General features: G+C 45.5%; 1 protein-coding gene and 1 long non-coding RNA gene across 5 annotated transcripts in view; one reads left to right on the top strand and one right to left on the bottom strand.

Moving 5' to 3' along the window:
* Positions 1-1,944: 1,944 nt before the first annotated feature.
* Positions 1,945-26,281, top strand: part of LOC140203878 (uncharacterized) — a 42,062-nt gene continuing 17,725 nt past the window's right edge. The window contains exons 1-12 of one of the 4 annotated variants that reach the window (XM_072270024.1): positions 1,945-2,125; positions 2,234-2,985; positions 8,553-8,852; positions 9,718-10,017; positions 13,524-13,826; positions 13,914-14,231; positions 15,899-16,201; positions 16,289-16,606; positions 18,301-18,603; positions 18,691-19,008; positions 22,602-22,904; positions 22,993-23,310. In XM_072270024.1, coding sequence (XP_072126125.1) covers positions 8,747-8,852; positions 9,718-10,017; positions 13,524-13,826; positions 13,914-14,231; positions 15,899-16,201; positions 16,289-16,606; positions 18,301-18,603; positions 18,691-19,008; positions 22,602-22,904; positions 22,993-23,310 — 2,890 coding nt within the window. In that variant the 5' untranslated portion in view covers positions 1,945-2,125; positions 2,234-2,985; positions 8,553-8,746. The remainder of the gene's footprint in view (positions 2,126-2,233; positions 2,986-8,552; positions 8,853-9,717; positions 10,018-13,523; positions 13,827-13,913; positions 14,232-15,898; positions 16,202-16,288; positions 16,607-18,300; positions 18,604-18,690; positions 19,009-22,601; positions 22,905-22,992; positions 23,311-26,281) is intronic. The other 3 variants (XM_072270025.1, XM_072270027.1, XM_072270026.1) reach the window with 3 other exon arrangements.
* The window catches only part of LOC140203883 (uncharacterized), a 58,113-nt gene continuing 50,993 nt past the window's right edge, over positions 19,162-26,281 (bottom strand). Inside the window, exon 3 of the long non-coding RNA XR_011887409.1 lies at positions 19,162-21,816. This is a non-coding gene — a long non-coding RNA (uncharacterized lncRNA). The remainder of the gene's footprint in view (positions 21,817-26,281) is intronic.

Below are 26,281 nucleotides of genomic sequence, written 5' to 3'. Positions count from 1 at the left end.
TTTTCCCAATCTTCCATGTTCCCACTACTCTTGGTGACTGTACAAACAAGCTTTTAGTTTGATACCTTCTTTTATTTCCTTAGTATCCAAGCCTGGCTCTTCCGACCCTTACTGTCCTTGCTTTTAACTGGAATATACTTCTGTTGAGCAAGTGAAAAATATCTTGGAAAGTCTCCCACTGTTCTTAAACCATCCCATCATATAGCCTGTGTTCCCAATCTACACTAGCCAAATCTCCTTTCATCCCATTGTAGTCTCCATTGTTCAGGCATAATACACTGTTTTCAGATGAACTACTGAACCCTCCATTTGTATGAAAAATTCAATCATACTGTGATCACTTTTTCCAAGAGGATCCTTAACAACAAGATCACTAATTTTACCTGTCTCATTGCACAGGGCCGTATCTAAGATAGCATGTTCCCTTGTAGGTTCAGTAACATGCTGTTCAAGAAAGCAATCATGGATGTATTCTCTGAAGTCCTCCTCAAGACTGCCTCGACCACCTTGATTTACCCAATCGATGTGCAAGTTAAAGTCCCCCATGACAACTGCTGTTCCATTCTTATGTACCTCAGATACATAAGATTGCCTAAGCCACTGTAATGTTATTATTCACTGGCCGATAGACAACTCCAGTAATTTTTTCCCTTTACTATTCCTAATCTCTCCCAGATGGGTTCAACATTCAGCTCCTTAGATCTTATATCAACTCTCACTAATGCCCCGATCTCATCTTTAATTAAGAGTGCTATCCCACTTCCCTTACCTTCCTGCCTATCTTTCCGTATTACTTGATATACTTGGATATTCCACTTCCCTTACCTTCCTGCCTATCTTTCCGTATTACTTGATATACTTGGATATTTAATTCCCAATCCTCTCCACCCTGCAACCTCTGTAATGGCCACTAAATCATACCCTTTTGTAGTGATTTGTGCCACAAGTTCACCGACCTTGTTTCGAATACTACAGGCATTCAAATAAAGTGACCTTACACTCATTGTGTTTTTAAAATCTTGTAATCTTTTTCTCTTTTGCACCTGACTTCTCTTCACTCCACTCTTACTTTCCTCTTTTTTATCTTTTGCTTTTACTTTATCTTTATCGACACTTTTTTTCTTTTACTTTATCCATACTTCTCCAATCTGTTGAACCCACCCTCTCCCTACTATTTAGGTCAAAGCCCAATCCACAGCCCTGATTATGTGACTTGCTGGGATCCAGGTCGCACCATGGTTCAGGTCGAGCCCATCCCATTGGTACAGTTCCCTCCTTTCCCAATTCTGCTGTCAATTTCCCATTAATTCAAACCTACTTCTTCCACACCAATCCTTGAGCTACACATTAACTCTCCATTCTTCTTGACCCTATGCCAATTTGCACATGGCTCAGGTAGTAATCCGGAGATTACCACCTTTTTAGTTCTGTCCTTTAATTTAGTCCCAAACTGTTCAAATTCTTCCGCAGAACCTCTTTCCTCGTTCTATCTATGTATTTGGTACCCACATGGACCACAACAACTGGATCTTTTCTCTCCACTGCAAATTCCTCTGTAGGTCAGATAAAGATGTCCCAAACTCGGGCATCAGGCGGGCAGCACAGCCTAAGGGACGCTCACGACAGGGAACTGTCTATTTCCCTGATTATACTATCCCTAATTACCACATTTCTCCCCTCTTCCCCCCTCTTTATGTCCAGACCGGGAGCTTGTGTCTCAATCTCTCTCTCTCTCGCTGGGATTCTGTGTGTTTCAGTTTACACAAACTGTTCATCGCTGAAATTGATGAATCGAGCAGAGTGTGACAGATCTTTAATCCGGATCTGGTCACCGCCGCTGACCTGCCGCCTATTGCAGGGACAAACATTTTTAGGGGAATTGAAATCGCTGCTGTGGGTGGGGACAGGAAGCTGCGCCTCTGCTTTCAGTGTGTGAGAGCCTGTTCAAACCGCGTCTCCCTCTCTCACTCACAGCCCACGTCCCTATCAAACAGCGCTCACTGCGGCTCCGGACAAAGCCGGCCTGAGCTGAAGCTGCCGATCTCAAAAGTGTCCAAGTCCGGCTCAGTGTTCAGGGCGATGGGGGTCGTTCCTTATCTCTGTCTCCTCCTGTCTTGTCTGGCAGGTGGGTGTCCCGCGGTTTGTCGCCCAACCTGGACCGGCTGTTCTCGGAGGCTTTGTGAACCCCTGACGGTGGAACATTTTATTAATTTCTGCTCTTTTTTATTGACAGGCGTGCGGTCCGCCGTCGTGCTGACACAGCCCGAGTCAGCGGTGGTAAAGCCCGGACAGTCCCACAGACTGACCTGTGCGGTCAGTGGGTTCGATATGAGCAGCTATGGCATCCACTGGGTGAAACAGGTCTCCGGGAAAGGGCTGGAGTGGCTGGCCGTTGTATGGGGTGGTGGTAGCAAAAACTACGCGACTGGAGTCCAGAGCCGATTCGAAGTTTTCAAGGGCAGCAGCACCGTCTATCTGCAAATGAACAACCTGAGACTGGACGACACGGCCACCTATTACTGTGCGAGACATGGGACCACGCTGATGGGGAGCTGAACAGAAACTGGTCCCGACAAAGGAGCGTCTGGCGCGCAGTCTGTCTCCACGGATTCCGCATTGCTGCTTCCCAGAGTCAAATCCCTGAAGCCTCACTCGGACTGCTGGGCGCAAATGCCCATTTCTGGACAATTAAAAGCCCAAAAGGATTCGACTCTGATTCCGGGAGATGGCGGGAGCCGTCGTCCACTGACGGGAAAATTGTAAAAAATGCCTTTATTCACACACCAACAAGAGGCAAGGACGGAGTTTGGGATGGAAATCCAGGAAGCGGCTGCTCCCGGTCCGGACAGGGATCATGTTGACATTTTGCTGAGATTATTGGATGTGACGGGCAAGTGAAATTACTGCACTGGGTGAATGGGGAGACGGAGCACTGTGACTATCTTGCCTACTGGGGCGGAGGAACCTCGCTGACAGTGACTTCAGGTAAGACCAACTTCTCAATCGTATCTTCACGCGCTAGTATTTTATTTATTTACGGTTTTGGCGAATTCGATGATTCATCTGAAATCAGTGAGATATTTAGAGCAAGTACATGAATCTCCCCGAACCGGCGGGTTTCTCTAGAGCCCAGTAACAGTACAAGGGTACATACCCCACCCACCAGTGAACTGTCCACAGACCGGGAACAGGCTCAGGGGAATGGGGTCGGATCTTGTCACCAGACTGTGCCTTGACACCGGCCGATTGTGCTGAGTGAGCTCAGTGTTTGGTTCAAGTCTGGCTTCTGATCCTCAGCACCGACTGAAGCCACGTTCAGGGGCTGAGCGTTTCAGTGCAGTTGAACTTGTTCCCTGTCAGTGACAACAATGGATCTGTTCAGTGTCAAGTTATTGGGATTGGGTTTTACTGTCGGCTGCTTTCATGTTGAAGGTAATGGGATTCAGACATAATCTGAGGGAATGGTGTACACATGTATGATCTGGTTGATGGCTCAATATCCCCAGGGTACAGGTGGGTGTCAGTCCCATCATGTAATGTCCGGCGTGAGGTCCGGCGTGAGGTCCGTCCTGGGATACAGCAAAAGTATCGGCGATAACCCAGGATTAATTGATGGGATTAATGTTTCAGTTTTATTCCCTGATGGATGAGGAGGGGAAGAATTTTGGAGTTGGGAAGGCAGTGAGGAATTGGTGCAGGAAAGGTAAGGCAGGGAATTGAAATCACAATTCCTTCACACATTCCGGGCAGCCTTGCATTGGTGGGTGGGGGAGTGGGGAGTGGTGCAGGTGGGGTGGGGAGGGAAGCGTTCAAGTCAATAATGTGTAATAGGGGAGCATTTAAGGGAAGGTTTGTTGATGAACGTTTGTGATCTGGAACACACTGCCTGAATGATGGTGGTGGCCAATAGTGAGTGTAGAGAGGGAACAGGAGGAGATCCGCCTTTTGTCAGGATACAGGGAAGAGCAGAGAGACCAATGGGTTTATTGGGTTTGCTCAGCTAAAGGGAAGCACAGACACTATCGGATGAATGGCCTCACTCTCTGCTCTGTCATTCAATGGATTCAGTATTTATCTTGTAAATCTGGGAATTTTTTCCTCAAAGGGATTCCATCAAGCACCCCAGAGTACACAGAGCATGAGTTAGATGCAGATTACAGATCCCATGTCGTGTGCTGGCAGCCATGGATTAGACACAAATATCCTTCTGCACTGTTCCATCCCTCCCAGGGCAGGGGCAGCGGAGGTTAGACACAGAGTGAAGCTTCCCCCAACCTGTCCCATCACACACTCACGGGACACGAGTTGAACTTTACTGTTCAAATGAACTGCTTATTCTCAGTTCACAGACAGAGCAACTCATCTAATTTCTTGTCCTCCTCCATCCTCCGACTGGGTTTGTTTAACAAGTGCTTTCCTACATTAACCAGTGTTGCTGGTGATTCAGTAAAAGTGGTTGTGAGATAAAGTGCTGACATTTACAGAGCAGCTTTCATGGTGTCCCCGAGCTCTTCACAGGCAATGAAGTAGTTTCAAAATACAGTCCTGTTGTAGAGTCAGGAATGTGGAGCCACTCTGCACACAGCAGAATCCACAAACTGCAAGGTGAGAACCATCAGACAGTCTGTTCTGGTGATGTCATTGAAGGAGAAATATTGTCCAGGACACTGTGGACACAGTGATCCAATGGACAGGCACAAGGTTGGATTCGGAGTGATGGGAAACAGGGCAGTACATCAAAGCAGATGAGTAGTGCAGAGGGATGGATGAACAGTCCACGGATACCACCACAACAAAACCGAAAAATTTAAACTCAATTCATAATAATCTGCAACAGATTTGGATCTGTGGTGAGATTTCCAACATTTTAATAATTGGTATTGTTTTTAAATCCAGTCATTAGTAATGATGACCCTTCAGTTTTACTGATGTCCCTCAGGGAAGGAGATCTCTCATCCTTACACTTTGAGCCTATTTGACTCCTGACCCATCAATGTGTTTGTCTCCAAATGCCTCTGGATAGGAGCTCAGACGTGTAATTCATTCAGACTTTACCAGCAAAGCCCAGACCCAAAAGAAGAATGAATAAAATTGCCCATCTGTTGTTCATACTACCCGATGTTGTATCCACTTACTACAATACAGACTAAAATCAGACCGAGTATCCCCCAATCTACTGATTCAACATCAATCATTTTATACAAATACCCGTGTCATTTCATTGCAAATTTCTTCAGAGCTGATCCAGCCAGATCCAGTTCCTCTCTTCACCCCAGCACCCTGTGACCCACACAGATCCAGTTCCCCTCTTCACCCCAGCACCCTGTGACCCACCCAGATCCAGTTCCCCTTTTCACCCCAGCACCCTGTGACCCACCCAGATCCAGTTCCCCTCTTCACCCCAGCACCCTGTGACCCGCCCAGATCCAGTTACCCTCTTCACCCCAGCACCCTGCTGTCAGTTTGATGGGTGTTTTTATGAAGACCCAGAGGTACACTGATCCAGACAGAACTGTACTTAACACCTGCTGGTCCTGGGATGTAAAAGATCCTCAGCTGCAAATCTCACCGACTGACATTATTGTGCCTCCTGCACTGCCGACACTGAGCAGCTCAGGGAACATCTGTGGGTGAGAAACAGAGTTAATGTTTCACATCAGTGACCTTTCACCAGACCCTGTCAGTCTGATTTCTGGCAACTACGCTGTTTCAGGTTTTATTTTACTGAATTTAATTTGATGAAAACAAGTGTTTTTCTTTGACTTCTGTAACCCCAGAACATCCCAGAGCCTTTCTGAACCCAGCAAGTACTTCTGCAGTGTGTCACTTCATATGCGGGACTAAACATCCAACTTGTCTGCATCTTGTTCCCACAAACTGAACTACAACATGACAATCTAGTCTGGTTGATGTTGGAAGGGAATGGTCACTTTTAGCCTACAATTCCTAAAGCTCCCCACCACTGGGAACTCCTCATCTGAATCCTGATTGTGCAGTTGATGAATAGACAGACACTATTTGGTTGTAGGTCGTCCAAATGGTCCCAGGTCTTTGATCTAGCAATTCCGTTGTTTTCAGGGATTAACGTCGATAAAGAGCAATGAGGGTCCTCAGACCTCAGCTGACCAGCCCGTTCCTGAGCTGCTGTGTACCTGGGAGGCTGAGGATAGTGTGGGTGAAATGGTGCTGGCTGTGGCTGGCAATTCCAAAGGGAAACACCAGTGTTCAGCCACGTACCCTGGAGTCAGTCTCACAGTTCCACAGACCACTGTACCCCAGGATTTACTGAGTGATGGATACCTCCAGAGCTGTTACCACACTCTAACACATGGTACTAGACCCTGTTGGACTCCCCAGGGTAACACTGGGAAATCCACCTCAACAATTCCCTCACAGGCCGGACCTGGCAAAGATCACAGCTCCCATTCAAATAACTGAGGATTCTCAGCTGGGTGTGTCGGGAAAGTAATTAGTTACGAGTTATTTCTGTGCTTTAAATGTCATATAGATTTATTATTTTAAACAAAAGAAATTATCTGTTCTACAGAAATTTACCTCAATGTCTCCAAGACGTTTAAAACCTGTTAATTACATGACAGCTTTGACACAAGACAGCCTCCACCCCAGGTTTACTTTGTGTCTGAGGCTACTTGATGCTGAGGCCTCGATACATCTCACCCCAAGTCTTCAGAATCCAGAGGCCCAGTAAGGTTGCAGCTTTCCCTGTGTAGGAGTGTGGGGAGAGTCCCAGCGGGTTTGAACCAGCACCATTCAGCCCGGTCTGTGTGGACATGGGCCAGTTGGCACCGTGCCCTGTGCTTTCTCTCCTGTGACACTTCACCCACAGTTCAGGTCAGCTTGCCCCACTGTTTGACAGAAGTTGTGTCCTCGATGGGGATTCTGTTGTCAGCATTTCACTGGTTGTTTCAGGCTCAGTCTGAAAGGAATGAGAAAGGGACCATTTCTCTGCTCTGCCTGTCCTGTCAACCTGAATCACCTGTGTTTGCTCAGGAAGGCAAATGTTCTGAGTTCACAGTCCCCAGTGTCACCTGGAAATGGTTCGAAACAATGCAGCTGTTATTACTGACCAGTTACATTATATCGATTCCTATTTACTTGTTATATTTATTGATTTATATTTATTCTGTTTGAAACCCAGATTTCAATATTTTATGCCCTTCATCCCAGAGTGATGACTGTGAGGTGAAAATTTCATTATTTTGCTCCTGATTGAAATTGTGACCTTCCCACCACTCCACTTCCACTCCAAATGTTGAGTTTGCTGCCCTGCGGATACCAGAATCAATCTGAAACCTGTGTGTGTGTCTGTTGACCATCTTACTGTTGGATAACAAAGCCCTCATCTACTGCAATTCACACTGTCTGACACATACTCTCCCACTAGTCTCCTACTCCCAGAGTTCCTGCATGTTCTGCTGTGTCCACACAGTCTTTTTGGGTGATTTTAACCTCATCCACCAGTAACAATCTGTCATTGACAGTGTCAATCATGACACAACACTGTTCAAGGTAATTCTGACAACTGGTCAAACCACATCCCCTCAACATATCCACCTCTCAAAGCTGTCAATTAGTCAATTAGTTAATTGATCTTCACACTTTTACTTACCGTGGTAAGTCAACACTTCTCCTTTTCTAGTGAAATGAATTAGGAACCAGTGCTTTCAAGTGTATTTTGCATGTTAAGTGTTTGGGAATTGCCACAACCTGCATTTCCTCACTGGACTCTCTGGGCTGGTTTTTCACTGAGAATATCACCTACATCTAATGACATTTTGAGATTTCTGCATCTGCCCAGGAATCTCATAGTCACTGTCGGTTGTGTTGGCCAACACTTCTCCACAGAGTCTGGGCTAATGTATTTCCACAGTTCCTCTGTCCTTTCTGATGCAAGTTACCATTGTCTCCCGGTTAGCCAGAAGTTTCCACAGACTCAGTGGGGTTGTAATTCTTGCTCAGTCACACACGGTAAATATGTGAGGCAGCGTCAGCTGCATCATGTAGTCTGTTGAGTTGAATTTCGGAAGCAGAGTCCATTTCCCAACCTCCACTATATTGCACACATGGTGCTGGAGACTGGGTACCACTATATCCACACCAATCACTCCTCTCATCAACAGCAACACTGAGCACATCAGAATTATTCCATAAGATACTTCTAAATCTTACTTTTTTTGTAAACTTCATTGATCAAGTGCTAACAGACTTCTCAGAATCAGGAATTGTATTTGGATGAGAGACAGATTGTCACTTTGGTATTTTGACTGAAATCCGACCAATCGGACATTGGGTCACTGCCTCAGTCCTGCACTGAAGTGTTGGCCTGGATTGTGAGTCCAAGTTGCCACTGTGGGATTGATCCACACCCTCCTACCTCAGCGACACAGACTCACAGCTGAGTGTTAAAAGTGATATCGGCTTTGTACAATCGGGTGAATAATTTTGAAAATTACTGCTTTATATAACATCTCCTTTCTCTACCAGTAATGCATTTATTCAGAGAACCATCTGTGAATTTCTTTCCATTTCAGAGGTCAAGTCCGCACCATCAGTCTACATCACTCCTTCCTGCAACACAGAATCTGACCAAAAGATCAGCCTCCTCTGTCTGGTCAAGGACTATCAGCCTGAGAGCATCAGTCAGACATGGTCCACTAACAGTGGGGTCATCACCACTGGAATCAAGAAATACCCAGCAGTGTTGGGGAAAAATTCAAAGTACACGATGAGCAGCTTGCTCGAAATCTCTGCGGCAGACTGGAAGAAGAATAAAGTCTACTCCTGCAAGGCAGGGAGTGTGACATCGCAGTGGCAGAAACCTCAACCTCAACGTTAGTATCAGAACTAATTTATATCGAAAGCTGCACTGATGTCAGAGCATAAATCTGGAGTAGGAAGCTTTGTCAGATAATGCAGGAGCATGGCAACTAACTCCTTTATTCTGCTCTTACAACAGCAGTGAGAAAATGTATAAAAGTCAATATGGGCAGTGAAACTCAGTATCAGGATCTGCCTCCATTGTATCCGCTCCACTGTCTAATTTCAGGAGCCTCTCCACCACCCCCTCCCACTAAACCCTCCCTATAGATCAGCTCCTGTACACATACAGAGACCGCTGGCCCATCATGCCCCTGCACACAGAACAACAATTTAAACTTTACTACCCCACTCCTCCTGCAGCTTCCCCCTCTTCTGGTAAAAACAATCCCTTGTGAATGTGATGAAGGAATCCACTCTACTGCCCTTGTTTAACAACTTTCTCACAGATCTGAACAAGCCTTTGCCGTTACAACAAAATAATTTCTTCCTGTCCATCTGTTCTTCTTTCTCATTGAAAGTAAAATTGTGTTTCCCAAACTTGTCAGTGGAAACAGTCCCACACCATGTACTCCTGCTCACAGGAGCTGGTATCAGTCATTCTCCATTAAACAATTAGATCATGGCAGGTCTGCACCTCAACCCCATGACCCACCTCTCCGCATTATCATAGCACAGTGGGACACAATGCTGGGAGGCCCAAGTTATACACCCAGCCCTCCCACTCACTGGTGTGAGCTGTCAGATCATCAGATCAGCTGTAAATTAACAACATTCTTGAGAGGGCTGGAATTGGGGAACTTGCCCGGGATGAGGGGGAATGAAGTCCAAAACTTGGGCAAAACAATCATGTACTGACAGATATTAAATGTGTTACAGCTCCGAAGCTCAGCTCCCTTGTTCCATCCCGGGAGGCAATCCACAGTCAAGCAAATGCTGTCCTGGGCTGTGTGATATCTGGATTCTCTCCTGACAACATTAAAGTATCCTGGAAAAAAGCTGGATCTGCCCAAAAAGGCATCATTCTCCCTTCCACTCCGAGATCTGGTGGTACATTTGAAACAATCGCTTACCTGACAGTGCCTGTGCAGGAATGGACCAAGAAACTGAAATATACTTGTGAAGTGAATCACACACCTTCCGGTTTCAGTGGTCAGGTCAACATGATGTATCAAGAGGGTGAGTGATGGCTGAAGAAAAATTTATTATCTTACAGTACTAAACTAATTAACTGAATCTCCCACAAATTCCTGTCCCTACTGTCAATCTTGTTGAGTGACGTACAGCTGATCTTTGCACTTTGAATCAACTCATATCACCAGCAGCTTTAACCCCATCTACTGAGCAGGAAAGGTGTAAGATCAGGTCACCTGACCATTCTGTCTCAATAATTTTAGTTGTCTTTGTTTGTAGTTATAATGAAAATAAGTTACTGTGCAAAGCTCACATCCCATGCTTTACCATCTGGAGAAAATCTCCCTGTTCCCTTTTCACTGTCTGCCTAGTGTTAGTTCCTCAAAAAATATCTCTGCATATTTTGTATTTGCTTCAGTCTCCAGAGTCTGTTTCCAGTGTTTCCTGACAGACTCTCTTGTCGATTGTCCACTCACTGAAATGTAGGTACCTTGATTATTTTTGAATTAATGCCCAATCCTCGAGTGAATGTTGTGACCTTGTGTCCTCAGATCCTCAGCCAGGTTCAGGGACAACATGCATTTATCATGGCTGACACAACCCCATCCCAATAGGATGTTATGTACAGATCTATGAATCTTCCATTTCCAGGTGGAAGCTGTCTCAGCTGTTTTTTGGAGCCTGTGCCAATGTTCTTTTACCAGAGTAATCTCAATGCAACATTTTCCGATGGTTCTACCCAACAGTATCATTGTTCAGCAGGAAAGTGTGAAATAAAGAATACAATTCATCAATGAATTCTTTTACAACCCATTTACTGGATTCTTGACCTGTCTCTGGTATCCATTGGGATACAGGTTTAACAGACAGTGATGAAAATATGTTATTTAAAATGACTATCTCTCCTCTCCACATTTCAATTTGACTTCCCATTCCCATTCTGATATGTCTGTCCATTTCCTTCTCTACTGCCAGGGTGAGGCCAAAGTCAGGACCTCATATTCCATCCAGATACCTGCCAACCTGATGGCATGAATACTTATTTCTGCAACTTCCAGCAGTTTCCACCCCGCTCCTTTATTCTCCCATTTTTTCTAATTCCCATACTAGATACACCCTCATTCCTTCACTTCTCCTCACCTGCCCATCATCTCCATTTGGTTCCCCTGCTCCTGCACTTTCCTCCATGGTCCACTGTCCTGTCAGATTCCTTCTGCTTCAGCCATTTATCTCTTTCACTTATCCCCGACCAGCTTCTTAATTCATACCCCTCCACCATCCACACACTTTCCCCCTCACCTGGTCTCACCTCTCATCTGACAGAATGTATTCCTCTCTACTCCACCCACCTTCTTATTCTGGCTTCTGCCCACTTCCTTTCAGTACCGGTGAAACCACTTGCCACAAAAGATTGGCTGTTTTTTCCCCCCACAGATGCTGCCTGACTTGCCAGGTTCCTCCAGCACTTTGTGTGTGTTGTTCAAGATTTCCAGCATCCGTAGAATCTCTTGTGTTTCTGGTTGTCCATACACTCATTCATTTGTGTACATTGTTGCTCCACTGTGACTCAGATCCCAATTCCAGTTTCCTTGGCCAGATTCCCTCCTGTCTGACTCCAGTCAGCAAGAACTGGAACCTGTTTTTCACCCAATGGCTGTGAGGCACGAGGTGATGAAGGTGAACAGGTTTGAAATTCCAAATTGACTCAGCCAAAGGATGGATGACCTTTTGATAACATTGGGCACAAGACAAGTTGGTGAGACAAGACACAGGGGTCTAACCAATCTCCTGTCCAATCTGACATGCTTTGTGTGTAAATCCTGGACCAGACAAGTTGCTAAAGTTACATTGATCCATGTGCCGGACACTGAATTCAGTCCAAAAGGGAAACTCAGTGACTGCAAGGAATGTTAGAAAGGAGAATGTTTTGTTCAAATTGCCCAAGCACTGAGGGAATTATATGCTTCTTGTGGAATTACACCAGCATTCAGCAATAAGCAGAGCAATCCTGACTCTGTCAGGTTTTATGAGGGGATCGCATTTCCCAGAGACTGATGAACATCAAGACCGTGCTGATATCGGACATACTGGGAAACCTGCAGAAAACATGTTTAACAACATCACAGTGCTGATTAAACTGAGATTCACAATTCAGTGACCCTTCAGTGTACACCTAGATTTGCATATTTGTGATATTACATGACAACAATGATCATCTAGACTACACCCACGGACTTTCTGTTTTAAAAGAAACTTGCTCATAATATTACTGAAATCAGAAAGGTTAAGAAATACACATCATACCTTGTTGGATGATCCGGCCCAGTTAGACTGGAACCATGTGGAACCATCTGCTCTTTCTTCAGACAAAGAATCTCCTTGAAGTTCTCAGCCATGACACAAACACAATCAGCCTCCACACTAAATATCAAAGAGCAAAAACACCCCACGGGCCTGAAGGTGACCGAGTGTGTAAATGGTGAACACAAAGTGCAGGGAGCTGCAATGTAAGTGAACTGACGATAGTGCATTGGGAGATGACCTCAACAACTTCACTTGAGTGTAATCACACAAAACTGACTCTAACCCAAAGGACAGGTGACCCAACAGTTGATCAAAGAGCTGTTTTATTCATTTATCATTTCCCATCAATCACTGATCTCTCTGGAACTGAGGGACTTGCTGCCTCATTCCTGATGGTGATTCAGCTCCAGCCGTGTTGCTGCAGGTCTGGAGTCACAAACCAGCCAGACCAGATGAGACTTCTCTCCAGAAATTACCACAGAGAATAACACTACAAATACCTCCGTAGTCTTCTTTTTATTCCAAAAAACGTTTCTGAATTGAATTTAAACTCCCTTCCACCGGGTTGGGATTTGAACCCACTTTGCCAGTTCATCAGTGCCTAACTTATGGATACACTCTGACCATGGCTGCTCATTTCAAGTGAGACAGAGGCTTCAGTGTTTGTCAGCAAGAATGCTAAAACCACAGGCACCAGCAGAAGTAGTGCAGGTGTATGAGTGAGCAGAGTTGAAAGGATACGATGTTGTCTGAAGTTTGTGTGGGTGGTGAAGGTTGCAGAGATGAGGAGAGGCACAGCCACAGTGAGACTGGAATGTCGGGATGTGAAGTTATTAAACTGAGTGAATCCCAGGCTCAGCCCAGATGGAGAAAGGGATTCTCATTGATTCACAGTGTTCACTGTTACTAATCAATGGCACTGAGTCTCCAAGCAAAGAATATACTGTGCTGTGTCTCTGCTGAGAAATCTGCATGCTTCTCTGTCTCACCCAGCTCTGTCTCACAGTAAACTGATTTGTACGGTTATTAGAAAGGGATTCGAAACCTCGTTAGCACATCCTTTGTTCTGAATTTCTTGTCTCAATCAAACTTATAGGAATATGAGGCACGTGACTCAGCCCCGGGTGTTTCTGTTATCCTGTTTGCATTAAATGCAGCTGTCCTGTACTGATGATCTGCCTGGACTTGACACAACCAATGGAAATATCTCCAGTAAGATTCTGAGCATTTCAATTTCTAATCCACAGAATTGGCTGTCTTTATTCAAAATCCCGATATTGAAGAGATGTGGATCGACAAGACTGCTACCGTGAAGTGCACAGTTATCTGTACAGATCCTGAAAATATCCACATCTCGTGGCATGTGGACGGGAAGGAGAAAACTAAAGGGGTTCACACCCATCAAGCGGAGCGGGACGGGTCCCGATGCAGAGTGCTCAGTGAACTCCAGATCAGTGTGGAGGAGTGGTTCAGTGGGGTGGAATACGAGTGCTCTGCTCAGGAATCTCCTTCATCTTCCCGAGTGTCAGCACGCACCAATAGTACCAAAGGTGGGTAAGAGACCAGCGGTTAAGTGGCCAGCATTCGTGACCTGGGCAAAAATGTTGACATTTCCTTTCTTTTCTTGTCTATTCCAGTCGAGATAAAAAGTCCCAAGGTCACTCTGCTGCCTCCATCACAGGAAGAGACCAAGAATAGGAAAACGGCCACGCTGGAGTGTGTGATCTTTGGATTCTACCCGGACCAAATAAATGTCATCTGGGAGAAAGGCAACACTGTGATCACCTCCAACACCAGGGCTACACCGACCGCTCTGGAGCAGGGGTGGACTTTCAATGCCAGACACTTCCTGACCGTGAGTTTACAGGAATGGAAGACAGAATCAGTCTTCAGCTGTACAGTGATTCATCCCCCCTCCAACACCCGTATCAAGAAGCAAGTGAAGAATGTCCAAGGTAGGGTCCTGGGACGCATCCCATTATTCAAATTGTTTACATTGTGCTATGAATTCAAAGTAAACACTAAATCATGGTGTAGTTCTGGTTTAGTTTTGTGAGTGAACTATTAAAGTTCAGAGTACAAAGTACATTTGTTATCGAAGTATGTGCACCATATACAACCTTGAGATTCTCTTCTTGCAGACAGTCACAAAACAAAGAAATACAATAGAATTCAGAGTCAACCATCCAATGTGTGAAAAAAACAAATTGTGCAAACAATAAAAAAAATGCAAACAAACAATCTACAGAACCTGAACCGCAGAGCCCCCTGAAGTAAATCCACAGCCACGTTGCCAGTTCAGCACTGCAACGGGTCCAGGAGACCGATGGCTGCAGGCCACGGCCGTGGAGCCAGGCTCAGTGCTGAGGTGAGTGCCGATGGCTGCAGACCACAGCCGCAGAGTCAGTTCCGTGCTGAGGCGAGTGAAGCCTCATCGAGAAGTGAGCTGAATATTGGTTCCTACTTCACCTTCACCCTCAACGCATTAATCTTTTTAATCTGGCTCAGTAATAAAATCAGCCAATCTTTGGTTTGTTTTCTGCTCTCAACCAACATAATCCAGAAGCTTCACCATAGAAACAATTGCATCTCTGAAAATGGCTCATCACTTGAAGAGAATCCAGACCATTTTACTGGACAGTCTGTCTTTGAACAATATTCCAGCCTCCGATCAGTGCCTCAGTCATGACGGAATTTCCAGCAGAGCAGCTCTCCCTCTGCTCCTGTGTGGGAATAGTCAGCCTGGACAATGTGTAGAAGCCTCTGGAGGGCGGCCTGAACACACAACATTCTGACAAAGCAGCACCAAATTTTAGTTACACCTAAAAGAGAAAAAGGTGCATTTAAATATTTGTGACAAAAATTAAATATTTCTAATACTTATTTTTGAAATATGAAGTGTATTTTCTGGAAGATATTCATGTGAAACTTGGCTCCATTTCCCGTTCCACAGACACACTTTGAAATGCTGGGTATTTCCTGTATTTGTTTTAATAAGTGGCTGGTAATAGTTTAAGTGACCATGTAACTGCAAAAACAATGTAAGGGCCAACCTTGTTCATTTACATTTGCTCAGGGTGTTTACCCTGTCTGCTCAATAGGGGAGATTCCTTTCTTCACCAATGTAGATTGGTCTCATCTCGTCTTGATGGGACTGGCAGATCATTGGCCAGAAATGAACAGCAAATGCTGATCTTGTCAGTGACAAACTTGTCCATTGGGAAATGGTGAAATAATAATTGAGCCATTTCTCCCAGATGACTGTTCAGATACCAAACCCCTCAGTTATTTTAAGCAAACCTCCCTTCGAAGAGATCTGGACAAAGAGGACAGTGACCATTCTGTGTGAAGTGGTTCACAGTGAATTAATTACAGGGATTCAGTGTCACCTGGGCAGATGGACGGAAAGAAGAGGGAAGATGGGGTGAGGACGCTCATCCAGTCAGCAACAGAGGTGAAGACATGATCACCAGCAGACTGACTAACGATTCAGCCCTGGGTGTTTCTGTTATTCTGTTTGCATTAAATGCAGCTGTCATGTACTGATGATCTGCCTGGACCTAACACACCCAATGGAAATATCTCCAGTAAGATTCTGAGCATTTCAATTTCTAATCAACAGAATTGGCTGTCTTTATTCAAAATCCCAACATTGAAGAGATGTGGATCCACAAGACCACTACCTTGAAGTGCACGGTTATCTGTACAGATCCCGAAAATATCCGCATCTCATGGCACGTGGGCGGGAAGGAGAAAACTAAAGGAATTCACACCCATCAAGCGGAGAGGGACGGGTCCCGATATAGAGTGCTCAGCGAACTCCAGATCAGTGTGGAGGAGTGGTTCAGTGGGGTGGAGTACGAGTGCTCTGCTCAGGAATCTCCTTCATCTTCCCCAGTGTCAGCACGCACCAATAGTACCAAAGGTGGGTAAGAGACCAGCGGTTAAGTGGCCAGCATTCGTGACCTGGGTAAAAATGTTGACATTTCCTTTCTTTTCTTGTCTATGCCAGTCGAGATAAAAAGTCCCAAGGTCACTCTGCTGCCTCCATCACAGGAAGAGACCAAGAATAGGAAAACGGCCACACTGGAGTGTGTGGTCTCCGGATTCTACCCGGACCAAATAAATGTCATCTGGGAGAAAGGCAGCACCGTGATCACCTCCAACACCAGGGCTACACCGACCGCTCTGGAGCAGGGGTGGACTTTCAGGTCCAGACACTTCCTGACCGTGAGTTTACAGGAGTGGAAGTCAGAATCAGTCTTCAGCTGTACAGTGATTCATCCCCCCTCCAACACTCGTATCAAGAAGCAGGTGAAGAATGTCCAAGGTAGGGTCCTGGAACTCAGCCCATTCATGAAATTGTTTACATTGTGATATGAATTCAAGGTCAATATAAATCACGGTACAGCCCTGGTTTAGTTTTGTGAGTGAACTGATAAAGTTCAAGGTACAAAGTACATTTATTATCAAAGAATGTGCACCATATACAACCTTGAGATTCTCTTCTTGCAGGCAGTCACAAAACAAAGAAACACAATAGAATTCAGAGTCAAACATCCAATGTGTGAAAAAAACAAATTGTGCAAACAATAAAAAAATTCAAACAAACAATCCACAGAAACTGAACCGCAGAGCCCCCTGAAGTAAATCCACAGCCACGTTGCCAGTTCAGCACTGCAACCGGTCCAGGAGACCGATGGCTGCAGGCCACGGCCGTGGAGCCAGGCTCAGTGCTGAGGTGAGTGCCGATGGCTGCGTCCGCAGCTGCATAGTCAGTTCAGTGCTGGGGCAAGTGAAGTCTCAGAGAGTAGTGAGATGAGCAGCAGTTCGGCCTTCATGTTTTTTTGTCAATGTCTTCATCTTTTTTAATCTGGCTGGGTGATAGAATCAGCCAGTCTTGGGTTTGTTCTCTACTTTCAGCCAACGTAATCCAGACTTTCACCATAGAAATAATTGTATCCCAGAAAATACTATCCTAACTTAAGGGGAATCCGGATCATTTCACTGGACAGGCACTCTGGAGATCCCTGATATTTGTCTTCAAAACGTTCTCTCCCTCTGACATTGAACATAATCCCAGCCTCCAATCAGTGCCTCAGTTGTGACTGAATTTCCAGCAGAGCAGCTCTCCCTCTGCTCCTGTGTGGGAATAGTCAGCCTGGACAATGTGTAGAAGCCCCTGGAGGGTGGATTGAACACACTACATTCTGACAAAGCAGCAGCAAATGTTAGTTACACCTGATAGACAAAAAGAGTGCATTTTATTATTTAGGACAAAAACTAAATATTTCTCATACTTAAAATTTGAAATATGAAGTGTATTTTGTGGAATTTTTTTCCGTGAAAATTTGCTCCATTTCCAATTCCACAGACACACTCTGAAATGCTATTTTCTGTATTCGTTTTAAAAAGTGTCTGGTAACAGTTAAGTCACCATGAAACTGAAAAAACAATGTGATGGTCAATCTTGTTCATTTACTTTCCCTCAGGGTGTTTACCCTGTCTGCTCAATAGGGGAGATTCATTTCTTCACCAATGTACATTATTCTCATCTCATCTTCTTGGGACTGGCATATCGTTGACCAGAGATGAACAGGAAATGCTGGTCTTGTCAGTGACAAACTCAGCCATTGGGGAATGGTGAAATAATAATTTCTCCCAGATGGCTGTTCAGATACCTGCCCCTCAGTCACTTTAAGTAAACCTTCATTTGAAGAGATCTGGACGAAGAGGACAACAGCCATTCTGTATGAGGTGGTTCACAGTGATTTACAGGGATTCAGTGTCACCTGGCAGCTGGACAGAGGAAGAGGGAGGATGGGGTGAGGATTCTGGGTCCAGTCAGCAACAGAGGTGAAGACATGAGCACCAGCAGACTGCCAAGTGATTCAGCCCTGGGTGTTTCTGTTATTCTGTTTGCATTAAATGCATCTGTCACGTACTGACGATCTGCCTGGACCTAACACAACCAATAGAAATATCTCCAGTAAGATTCTGAGCATTTCCATTTCTAACCCACAGAATTGTCTGTCTTTATTCAAAATCCCGACATTGAAGAGATGTGGATCGACAAGTCTGCTACCGTGAAGTGCACAGTTATCTGTACAGATCCAGAATATATCCACATCTTTTGGCATGTGGACGGGAAGGAGAAAACTAAAGGTGTTTTCGAACAACCACCGCAGACGGACGGGATTCGATACAGAGTCCTCAGTGAACTCCAGATCAGTGTGGAGGAGTGGTTCAGTGGGGTGGAGTACGAGTGCTCTGCTCAGGAATCTCCTTCATCTTCCCGAGTGTCAGCACGGACCAATACTACCAAAGGTGGGCAAGAGACCAGTGATTAAATGGCCAGCATTAGTTACCTGGGCAAAAATGTTGACATTTCCTTTCTTTTCTTGTCTATTCCAGTCGAGATAAAAGGTCCCAAGGTCAGTCTGCTGCCTCCACCTCAAGAAGAGACCAAGAATAGGAAAACGGTCACACTGGAGTGTGTGGTCTCTGCATTCTACCCGGACCAAATAAGTGTCACCTGGGAGAAGGGCAGCACCGTGATCACCTCCAATACCAGCGCGACACCGACCGCTCTGGAGCAGGGGTGGACTTTCAGTGCCAGACACTTCCTGACCGTGAGTTTACAGGAATGGAAGACAGAATCAGTCTTCAGCTGTACAGTGACTCATCCCCCCTCCAACACTCGTATCAAGAAGCAAGTGAAAAACATCCAAGGTAGGGTCCTGGGACTCAGCACATTATTGAAATTGTTTACATTGTGCTATGAAGTCAAGGTCAACACTAAATTCACAGTGTAGTTCTGGTTTAGTTATGTGAGTGAACTGATAAAGTTCAAAGTACAAAGTACATTTATTATCAAAGTCTGTGCACCATATACAACCTTGAGATTCTCTTCTTGCAGGCAGCCACAAAACAACGAAATACAATAGAATTCAGGGTCAAACATCCAATGTGTGAAAAAAAAAGAACAAATTGTGCAAACAATAAAAATATTCAAAAAAGCAATTGACAGAACCTGAACCGCAGAGCCCCCTGAAGTAAATCCACAGCCAGGTTGCCAGTTCAGCACTGCAACCGGTCCAGGAGACCGATGGCTGCAGGCCACAGCCGCAGAGTCAGTTCAGTGCTGAGGCGAGTCAAGCCTCATAGAGTAGTAAGATGAACGGCAGTTCGGCCTTCACTTTTGGTGTCAAGTCTTCATCTTTTTAATCTGCTTAGGTGATAAAATTATCCCCTCTTAGGTTTGTTTTCCACTTTCAGCCAACATAATCCAGACTTTCACCAAAGAAATAATTGTATCCCGGAAAATACTTTCATAACTTGAGGGGAATCCGGATCATTTCACTGACAGGCACTCTGGAGATTCCTGATACTTGTCTTCAAAATTCTCCCTCCCTCTACCTTTGAACATAATCCCAGCCTCCAATTAGTGCCTCAGTTGTGACTGAATTTCCAGCAGAGTAGCTCTCCCTCTGCTCCTGTGTGGGAATAGTCAGCCTGGTCAATGCGTCTCTGGAGGGCGGCTTGAACACACAACATCCTGACAATTGGTGGCATCCGTTAGTCTCGCGAGACCTTGGATCTGCGCCCGGAATGTATTGCTTTAGTCTGTGTTGGTAGAGCAGTGTCTGTTGTGACTGTAGAGGCCCACACGGGAGTGACAGTCTCAGCGGCAGCGACTGCACTTGAAGGCACTGTCCTCTAGTATTGTCTTGGTGCTGTTTTTCCGACGAGTGCACTTTTCTTCAGCAGCAAGCCTCAGCTTCTCTCTCCTCTTTTTAGACCTCTGCGTAGATTTCCCACCTCTCGACGTTCATGTTCAGTGACTTCATGTCTCTCTTGCAGACATCTTTGAAACGAAGATGGGGTCACCCTTGTGCTCTCTTGCCGGAGGCCAGTTCCCCATACAGCAGGTCTTTCGGGATCCTCCCGTCTGACATGCGGTGTACGTGGCCCAGCCAGCGGAGACAGCGTTGTTGTAGCAGGGTGAAGAGGCTGGGTATCTGGGCGTGGGCCAGGACCTAATTGTTGGTGACTAGGTCAGTCCACTTGATGTCCAGGATGGATCTCAGGCTGCGAAGGTGGAAAGCATTGAGACGCCTCTTTTGTCTGTAGTAGAGGCTCCAGGTCTCACTGCCGTAAAGCAGTGTGCTGAGGATGTAGGCCCTGTAGACTGCAACCTTGGTGTGCGTCATCAGCTTTCTGTTCTTTCAGACTCCCTTTGTCAGCCTGGTGAATGTTGAGGCTGCTCGTCCAATCCATCTGTTGATCTCGGGGTCTAGGGAGAGACTGTCCGTGATGGTGGAGCCTAGAAATGTAAACTTGTGAACTACCTCCAGCTCGTAGTTGTTGATGGTAATGGCAAGGGGTGCTCAACGCCTTGGCCCAACATGTTGGTCTTCTTCAGGCTGATGGTCAAGCTGAAATCCTGGCAGCTCTTGAGAAGCTGTCCATGAGGCGTTGCAATTGCTCTTCAGAGCGTGTTGTCAGTGCCACGTCGTCTGCAAACAACATGTCCCTGATGAGTACTTAACGAACCTTGGCTTTCGCCCTCAGCCGGGACAGACTGAACAGCCTCCAGTCCGATCTGGTGTGGAGGTAGATACCATCAGTTGATGTTCCAAAGGCGTGCTTCAGCATGACTACGAAGAAGATGCCAAACAGGGTGGGGGCAAGCACACAGCCTTGTTTCGCACCGCTGTGGATGTTGAAGGCCTCCGAAGAAGAGCCGTCAAACTGAATAATGCTCTTCATGTCTGTGTGGAATGACTGAACTATCCTGAGGAGCCTCGGGGTACAACCAATCCTGGCAAGGATTTTGAACAGGCCGTCTCTGCTCACAAGGTCGAAGGCCTTCGTAAGGTCAATGAAAGAGACGTAGAGTGTTTGTCTTTGCTCTCTGCAATTTCTCTTGTTATTGTCAAAGGGAGAAGATCCTGTCGATTGTGGAGCGTTCTGACTTGAAACTGCACTGAGACTCGAGATATACCCTTTTGGCTATTTTCTGCAGTCTGTTCAGGACCACACGGGCGAAGACCTTCCCAACGGTGCTCAGCAAGGAGATTCCCCTGAAGTTGTTATAGTCTCTTCTGTCCCCTTTGTTCCCATATATGGTGACAACGTTGCAGTCTCCCATGTCTTGTGGCACTGCTCCCTCTATCCAGCACTGGCACAGTAGTTTATGCAGGTGGTTTAGCAGGACACCCTTTGCACATTTGATGGCCTCTGGTGAAATGCCACCCAATCCTGGTGCCTTCCCAGTGGGCAGGCTGTCGATGGCTTTACTCAACTCTTCGGCAGTCGGCAATGCATCAAGTTCCTCCATGACAGGCAGGCATTCCACAGCATCTAGCGTGCTGTCTGAAATGCTGTTTTCTCTGGAGAAGAGTTCAAAGTAATGCTCCACCCATCTCTCCATCTACTTGCCTTTGTCATTGATGGTCTCGCCTGTTATAGTTTTCAATGGTGCTGTCTTGCTCTGAGTTGGCCCGATGACAAAGCAGCAGCAAATTTTAGATACACCTAATGGAGAAAAAAAGTGCATTTTAATATTTGTAACAAAAACTAAATATTTCTCATACTTAAAACTTGAAATAAGAAGTGAATTTTGTGGAATTTTTTACATGAAATTTACTCCATTTCCAATTCCACAGACACACACTGAAATTCTGGGTATTTTCTGTATTTGTTTTAAAAAGCGTCCGGTAACAGTTAAGCGACCATGAAACTGCAAAAACAATGTGATGGTCAATCTTGTTCATTTACTTTCCCTCAGGGTGTTTACCCTGTCTGCTCAACAGGGGAGATTCATTTCTTCACCAATGTACATTATTCTCATCTCATCTTCTTGGGACTGGCATATCGTTGAACAGAGATGAACAGGAAATACTGGTCTTGTCAGTGACAAACTCAGCCATTGGGGAATGGTGAAATAATAATTTCTCCCAGATGGCTGTTCACATACCCACCCCTCAGTCACTTTAAGTAAACCTTCATTTGAAGAGATCTGGACGAAGAGGACAACAGCCATTCTGTATGAGGTGGTTCACAGTGATTTACAGGGATTCAGTGTCACCTGGCAGCTGGACAGAGGAAGAGAGAAGATGGGGTGAGGACTCTGGGTCCAGTCAGCAACAGAGGTGAAGACATGATCACCAGCAGACTGCCAAGTGATTCAGCCCTGGGTTTTTATGTTATCCTGTTTGCATTAAATGCATCTGTCACGTACTGATGATCTGCCTGGACCTAACACAACCAATGGAAATATCTCCAGTAAGATTCTGAGCATTTCAATTTCTAATCCACAGAATTGTCTGTCTTTATTCAAAATCCCAACATTGAAGAGATGTGGATCCACAAGACCGCTACCGTGAAGTGCACAGTTATCTGTACAGATCCAGAATATATCCACATCTCTTGGCATGTTGGCAGGAAGGAGAAAACTAAAGGAATTGTCGAACAACCACCGCAGATGGACGGAGCTCGATACAGAGTCCTCAGTGAGCTCCAGATCAGCGTGGAGGAGTGGTTCAGTGGGGTGGAGTACGAGTGCTCTGCTCAGGAATCTCCTTCATCTTCCCGAGTGTCAGCACGGACCAATAGTACCAAAGGTGGGTAAAAGACCAGCGATTAAATGGCCAGCATTAGTTACCTGAGTCAAAATGTTTGACATTTCCTTTGTTTTCTTTTCTATTCCAGTCATGATAAGAAGTCCCAAGGTCACTCTGCTGCCTCCAGCTCAGGAAGAGATGAAAAATTGGAAAACGGCCACACTGGAGTGTGTGGTCTCTGGATTCTACCCGGATCAAATAAATGTCATTTGGGAGAAAGGCAGCACCGTGATCACCTCCAACACCAGCGCGACACCAACCGCTCTGGAGCAGGGGTGGACTTTCAGTGCCAGACACTTCCTGACCGTGAGTTTACAGGAGTGGAAGTCACAATCAGTCTTCAGCTGTACAGTGACTCATCCCCCCTCCAACAGCAGTATCAAGAAGCAAGTGGAGAACGTCCAAGGTAGGGTCCTGGGACTCACCCCATTATTGAAATTGTTTACATTGTGCAATTAATTTAAGGTCAGCACTAAATCACGGTGCAGTTCTGGTTTAGTTATGTGAGTGAACTGATAAAGTTCAAAGTACAAAGTACATTTATTATCAAAGTATGTGCACTATACACAACCTTGAGATTCTCTTCTTGCAGGCAGCCACAAAACAACGAAATACACTAGAATTCAGGGTCAAACATCCAATGTGTGAAAAAAAAGAACAAATTGTGCAAACAATAAAAATATTCAAAAAAACAATCCACAGAACCTGAACCGCAGAGTCCCCTGAAGTAAATCCACAGCCACGTTGCCAGTTCAGCACTGCAACCGGTCCAGGAGTCCGATGGCTGCAGGCCACGGCCGTGGAGCCAGGCTCAGTGCTGAGGTGAGTGCCGATGGCTGCAGGCCGCAGCTGCAGAGTCAGTTCAGTGCTGAGGTGAGTGAAGCCTCATCGAGAAGTTTTAACCCCATCTACTGGGCAGAAAAGTTGTAAGATTAGGTCACCTGCCCATTCTGTCTCAATAATTTTAGTTGTCTCTCCAGTTATAATGAAAATAAGTTAGTGCGCAAAGCTCACGCCCATGCTTTACCATCTGGAGAAAATCTCCACTTTCCCTTTTCACTGTCTCTTCAGTGTCAGTTCCTCAAAAACATATCATTGCAATTTTGTATTTGTTTCACTCTCCAGAGTCTTGTTTCCAGTGTTTCCTGAGAGACTCTTCTGTCGATTGTCCACTCACTGTAATGTAGGTGCCTGGATTATTTTTGAATTGATGCCCAATCCTCAAGTAAATATTGTGATCTTGTGTCCTCAGATCCTCAGCCAGGTTCAGAGAGCATATTCATTTATCATGGCTGACATAACCTCATCCCAATAGGATGCAATACAGAGAATAGAGAGTGGGAATATGTGGGGCTCTCTTTTTTCCAAGCACAGGAAAAGAGGTGAAAATATTTAATGCTGACATTAATGAATTTTCTATTTCCAGGTGGAAACTGTCCCCGCTGTTTTTCAGAGAGTGCGCCAATGTTCTTTTACCAGAGTAATCTCAATGCCACATTCTCAGATGGTTCTACCCGACAGTACCATTGTTCGGCGGGAAAGTGTGAAATAAAGTGATTGGTTCTCTATAAAATTCATCAATGAATTTCCTTACAATCCATTTACAGGGTTCCAGACCTGCCGCTGGAATCCTTTGGAATGGACGTTTGCTAGAGAAGAAAACGCGTGATTTAAACTGTCTCTCCCCTCCAAAATTCAATTTGACTTTCCAATATCCTCATGGCCATCTATTTCAATTTGGCTTCCCAGTCCCATTCTGACATGTCTGTCCATGGCCTCCTCTGCTGACATGGTGAGAAAATGTCCCAGCTGTTTTTCGGAGCCTGTGCCAATGTTCTTTTACCAGAGTAATCTCAATGCAACATTCTCCGATGGTTCTACCCAACAGTATCATTGTTCAGCAGGAAAGTGTGAAATAAGGTGATTGGCTGTGTACAATTCATCAATGAATTCTTTTACAATCCACTTACTGGATTCCAGACCTGTCTCTGGTATCCATTGGGATGGAAGTTTCACAGACAGTGATGAAAATACGTTATTTAAAATGACTACCTCTCCCCTCCACATTTCAATTTGACTTTTCAATATCCTTGTGTCCTGCTATTTCAATTTGACTTCCCATTCCCATTCTGACATGTCTGTCCATTTCCTTCTCTACTGCCAGGGGGAGGCCAAAGTCAGGACCTCATATTCCATCCAGATACCTGCCTACCTGATGGCACGAATACAGATTTCTGCAACTTCCAGTAACACCCCCCCCCAACTCTTTTATTCTCCCTTTTGTTCTATTCCCCATACTAGATACACCCTCATCCCTACACTTCTCACCTGCCCATCATCTCCATTTGGTTCCCTTCCTCCTGCACTTTCCTCCATGGTCCACTATCCTGTCAGACTCCTTCTGTTTCAGTCATTTATCTCTTCCACTTATCCCTACCAGCTTCTTACTTCATACTGCCTCCCCCGTCCACACACTTTCCCCCTCACCTGGTCTCACCTCTCATCTGACAGAATGTATTCCTCTCTGCTCCACCCACCTTCTTACTCTGGCTTCTGCCCACTTCCTTTCCAGTACCAGTGGAATCTCTCGGCCCAAAATATTGACTGTTTATTTCCATCCACAGATGCTGCCTGACTTACCGAGTTCCTCCAGCATTTTGTGTGTGTTGTTCAAGATTTCCAGCATCTGTAGAATCTCTTGTGTTTCTGGTTGTCCATACACTCATTCATTTGTATACATTGTTGCTTCAGTGTGACTCAGATCCCAATTCCAGTTTCCTTGGCCAGATTCCCTCCTGTCTGACTCCAGTCAGCAAGAACTGGAACCTGTTTTTCACCCGATGGCTGTGAGGCACGAGGTGATGAAGGTGAACAGGGCTGAAATTCCAAATTTGCTCAGTCAAAGGACCATGACCCTTTGAAAATGTTGTGCACAAGATAAATTGGTGAGACAAGACACTGGGGTCCAACCAGTCTCCTGTCCAATCTGGCATGCTCTGTGTGTAAATCCTGGACCAGACAAATTGCTGAAGTTACATTGATCCACGTGCCGGGCACCGAATTCAGTCCAAGAGGAAAACTCAGTGATCCCAAGGAATGTCAGAAAGGAGAATGTTTTGTTAGAACTACCCAAGCATTGATAGAATTATATGCTTCTTGTGGAATAATGCCAGCATTCAGCAATAAGGGGAGCGATCCTGACTCTGTCAGGTTTTATGTGGGGATCACATTTCCCAGGGACTGCTGAACCTCAAGACTGTGCTGATATCGGACACAACTGAGAAAACTGCAGAAAACACGCTTAACAACATCACAGTGCTGATTAAACTGAGGTTCATAATTCAGTGACCCTTCAGTGTACACCTAGGTTTGCATAT

The sequence above is a fragment of the Mobula birostris genome, chromosome 10, assembly GCF_030028105.1.
Source record: "Mobula birostris isolate sMobBir1 chromosome 10, sMobBir1.hap1, whole genome shotgun sequence".
In the NCBI taxonomy this organism is placed as follows: Eukaryota; Metazoa; Chordata; class Chondrichthyes; order Myliobatiformes; family Myliobatidae; genus Mobula; species Mobula birostris.
The sequence above is the reverse complement of the archived record's forward strand: the minus strand, read 5'-3'. Positions and strand labels throughout refer to the sequence as shown.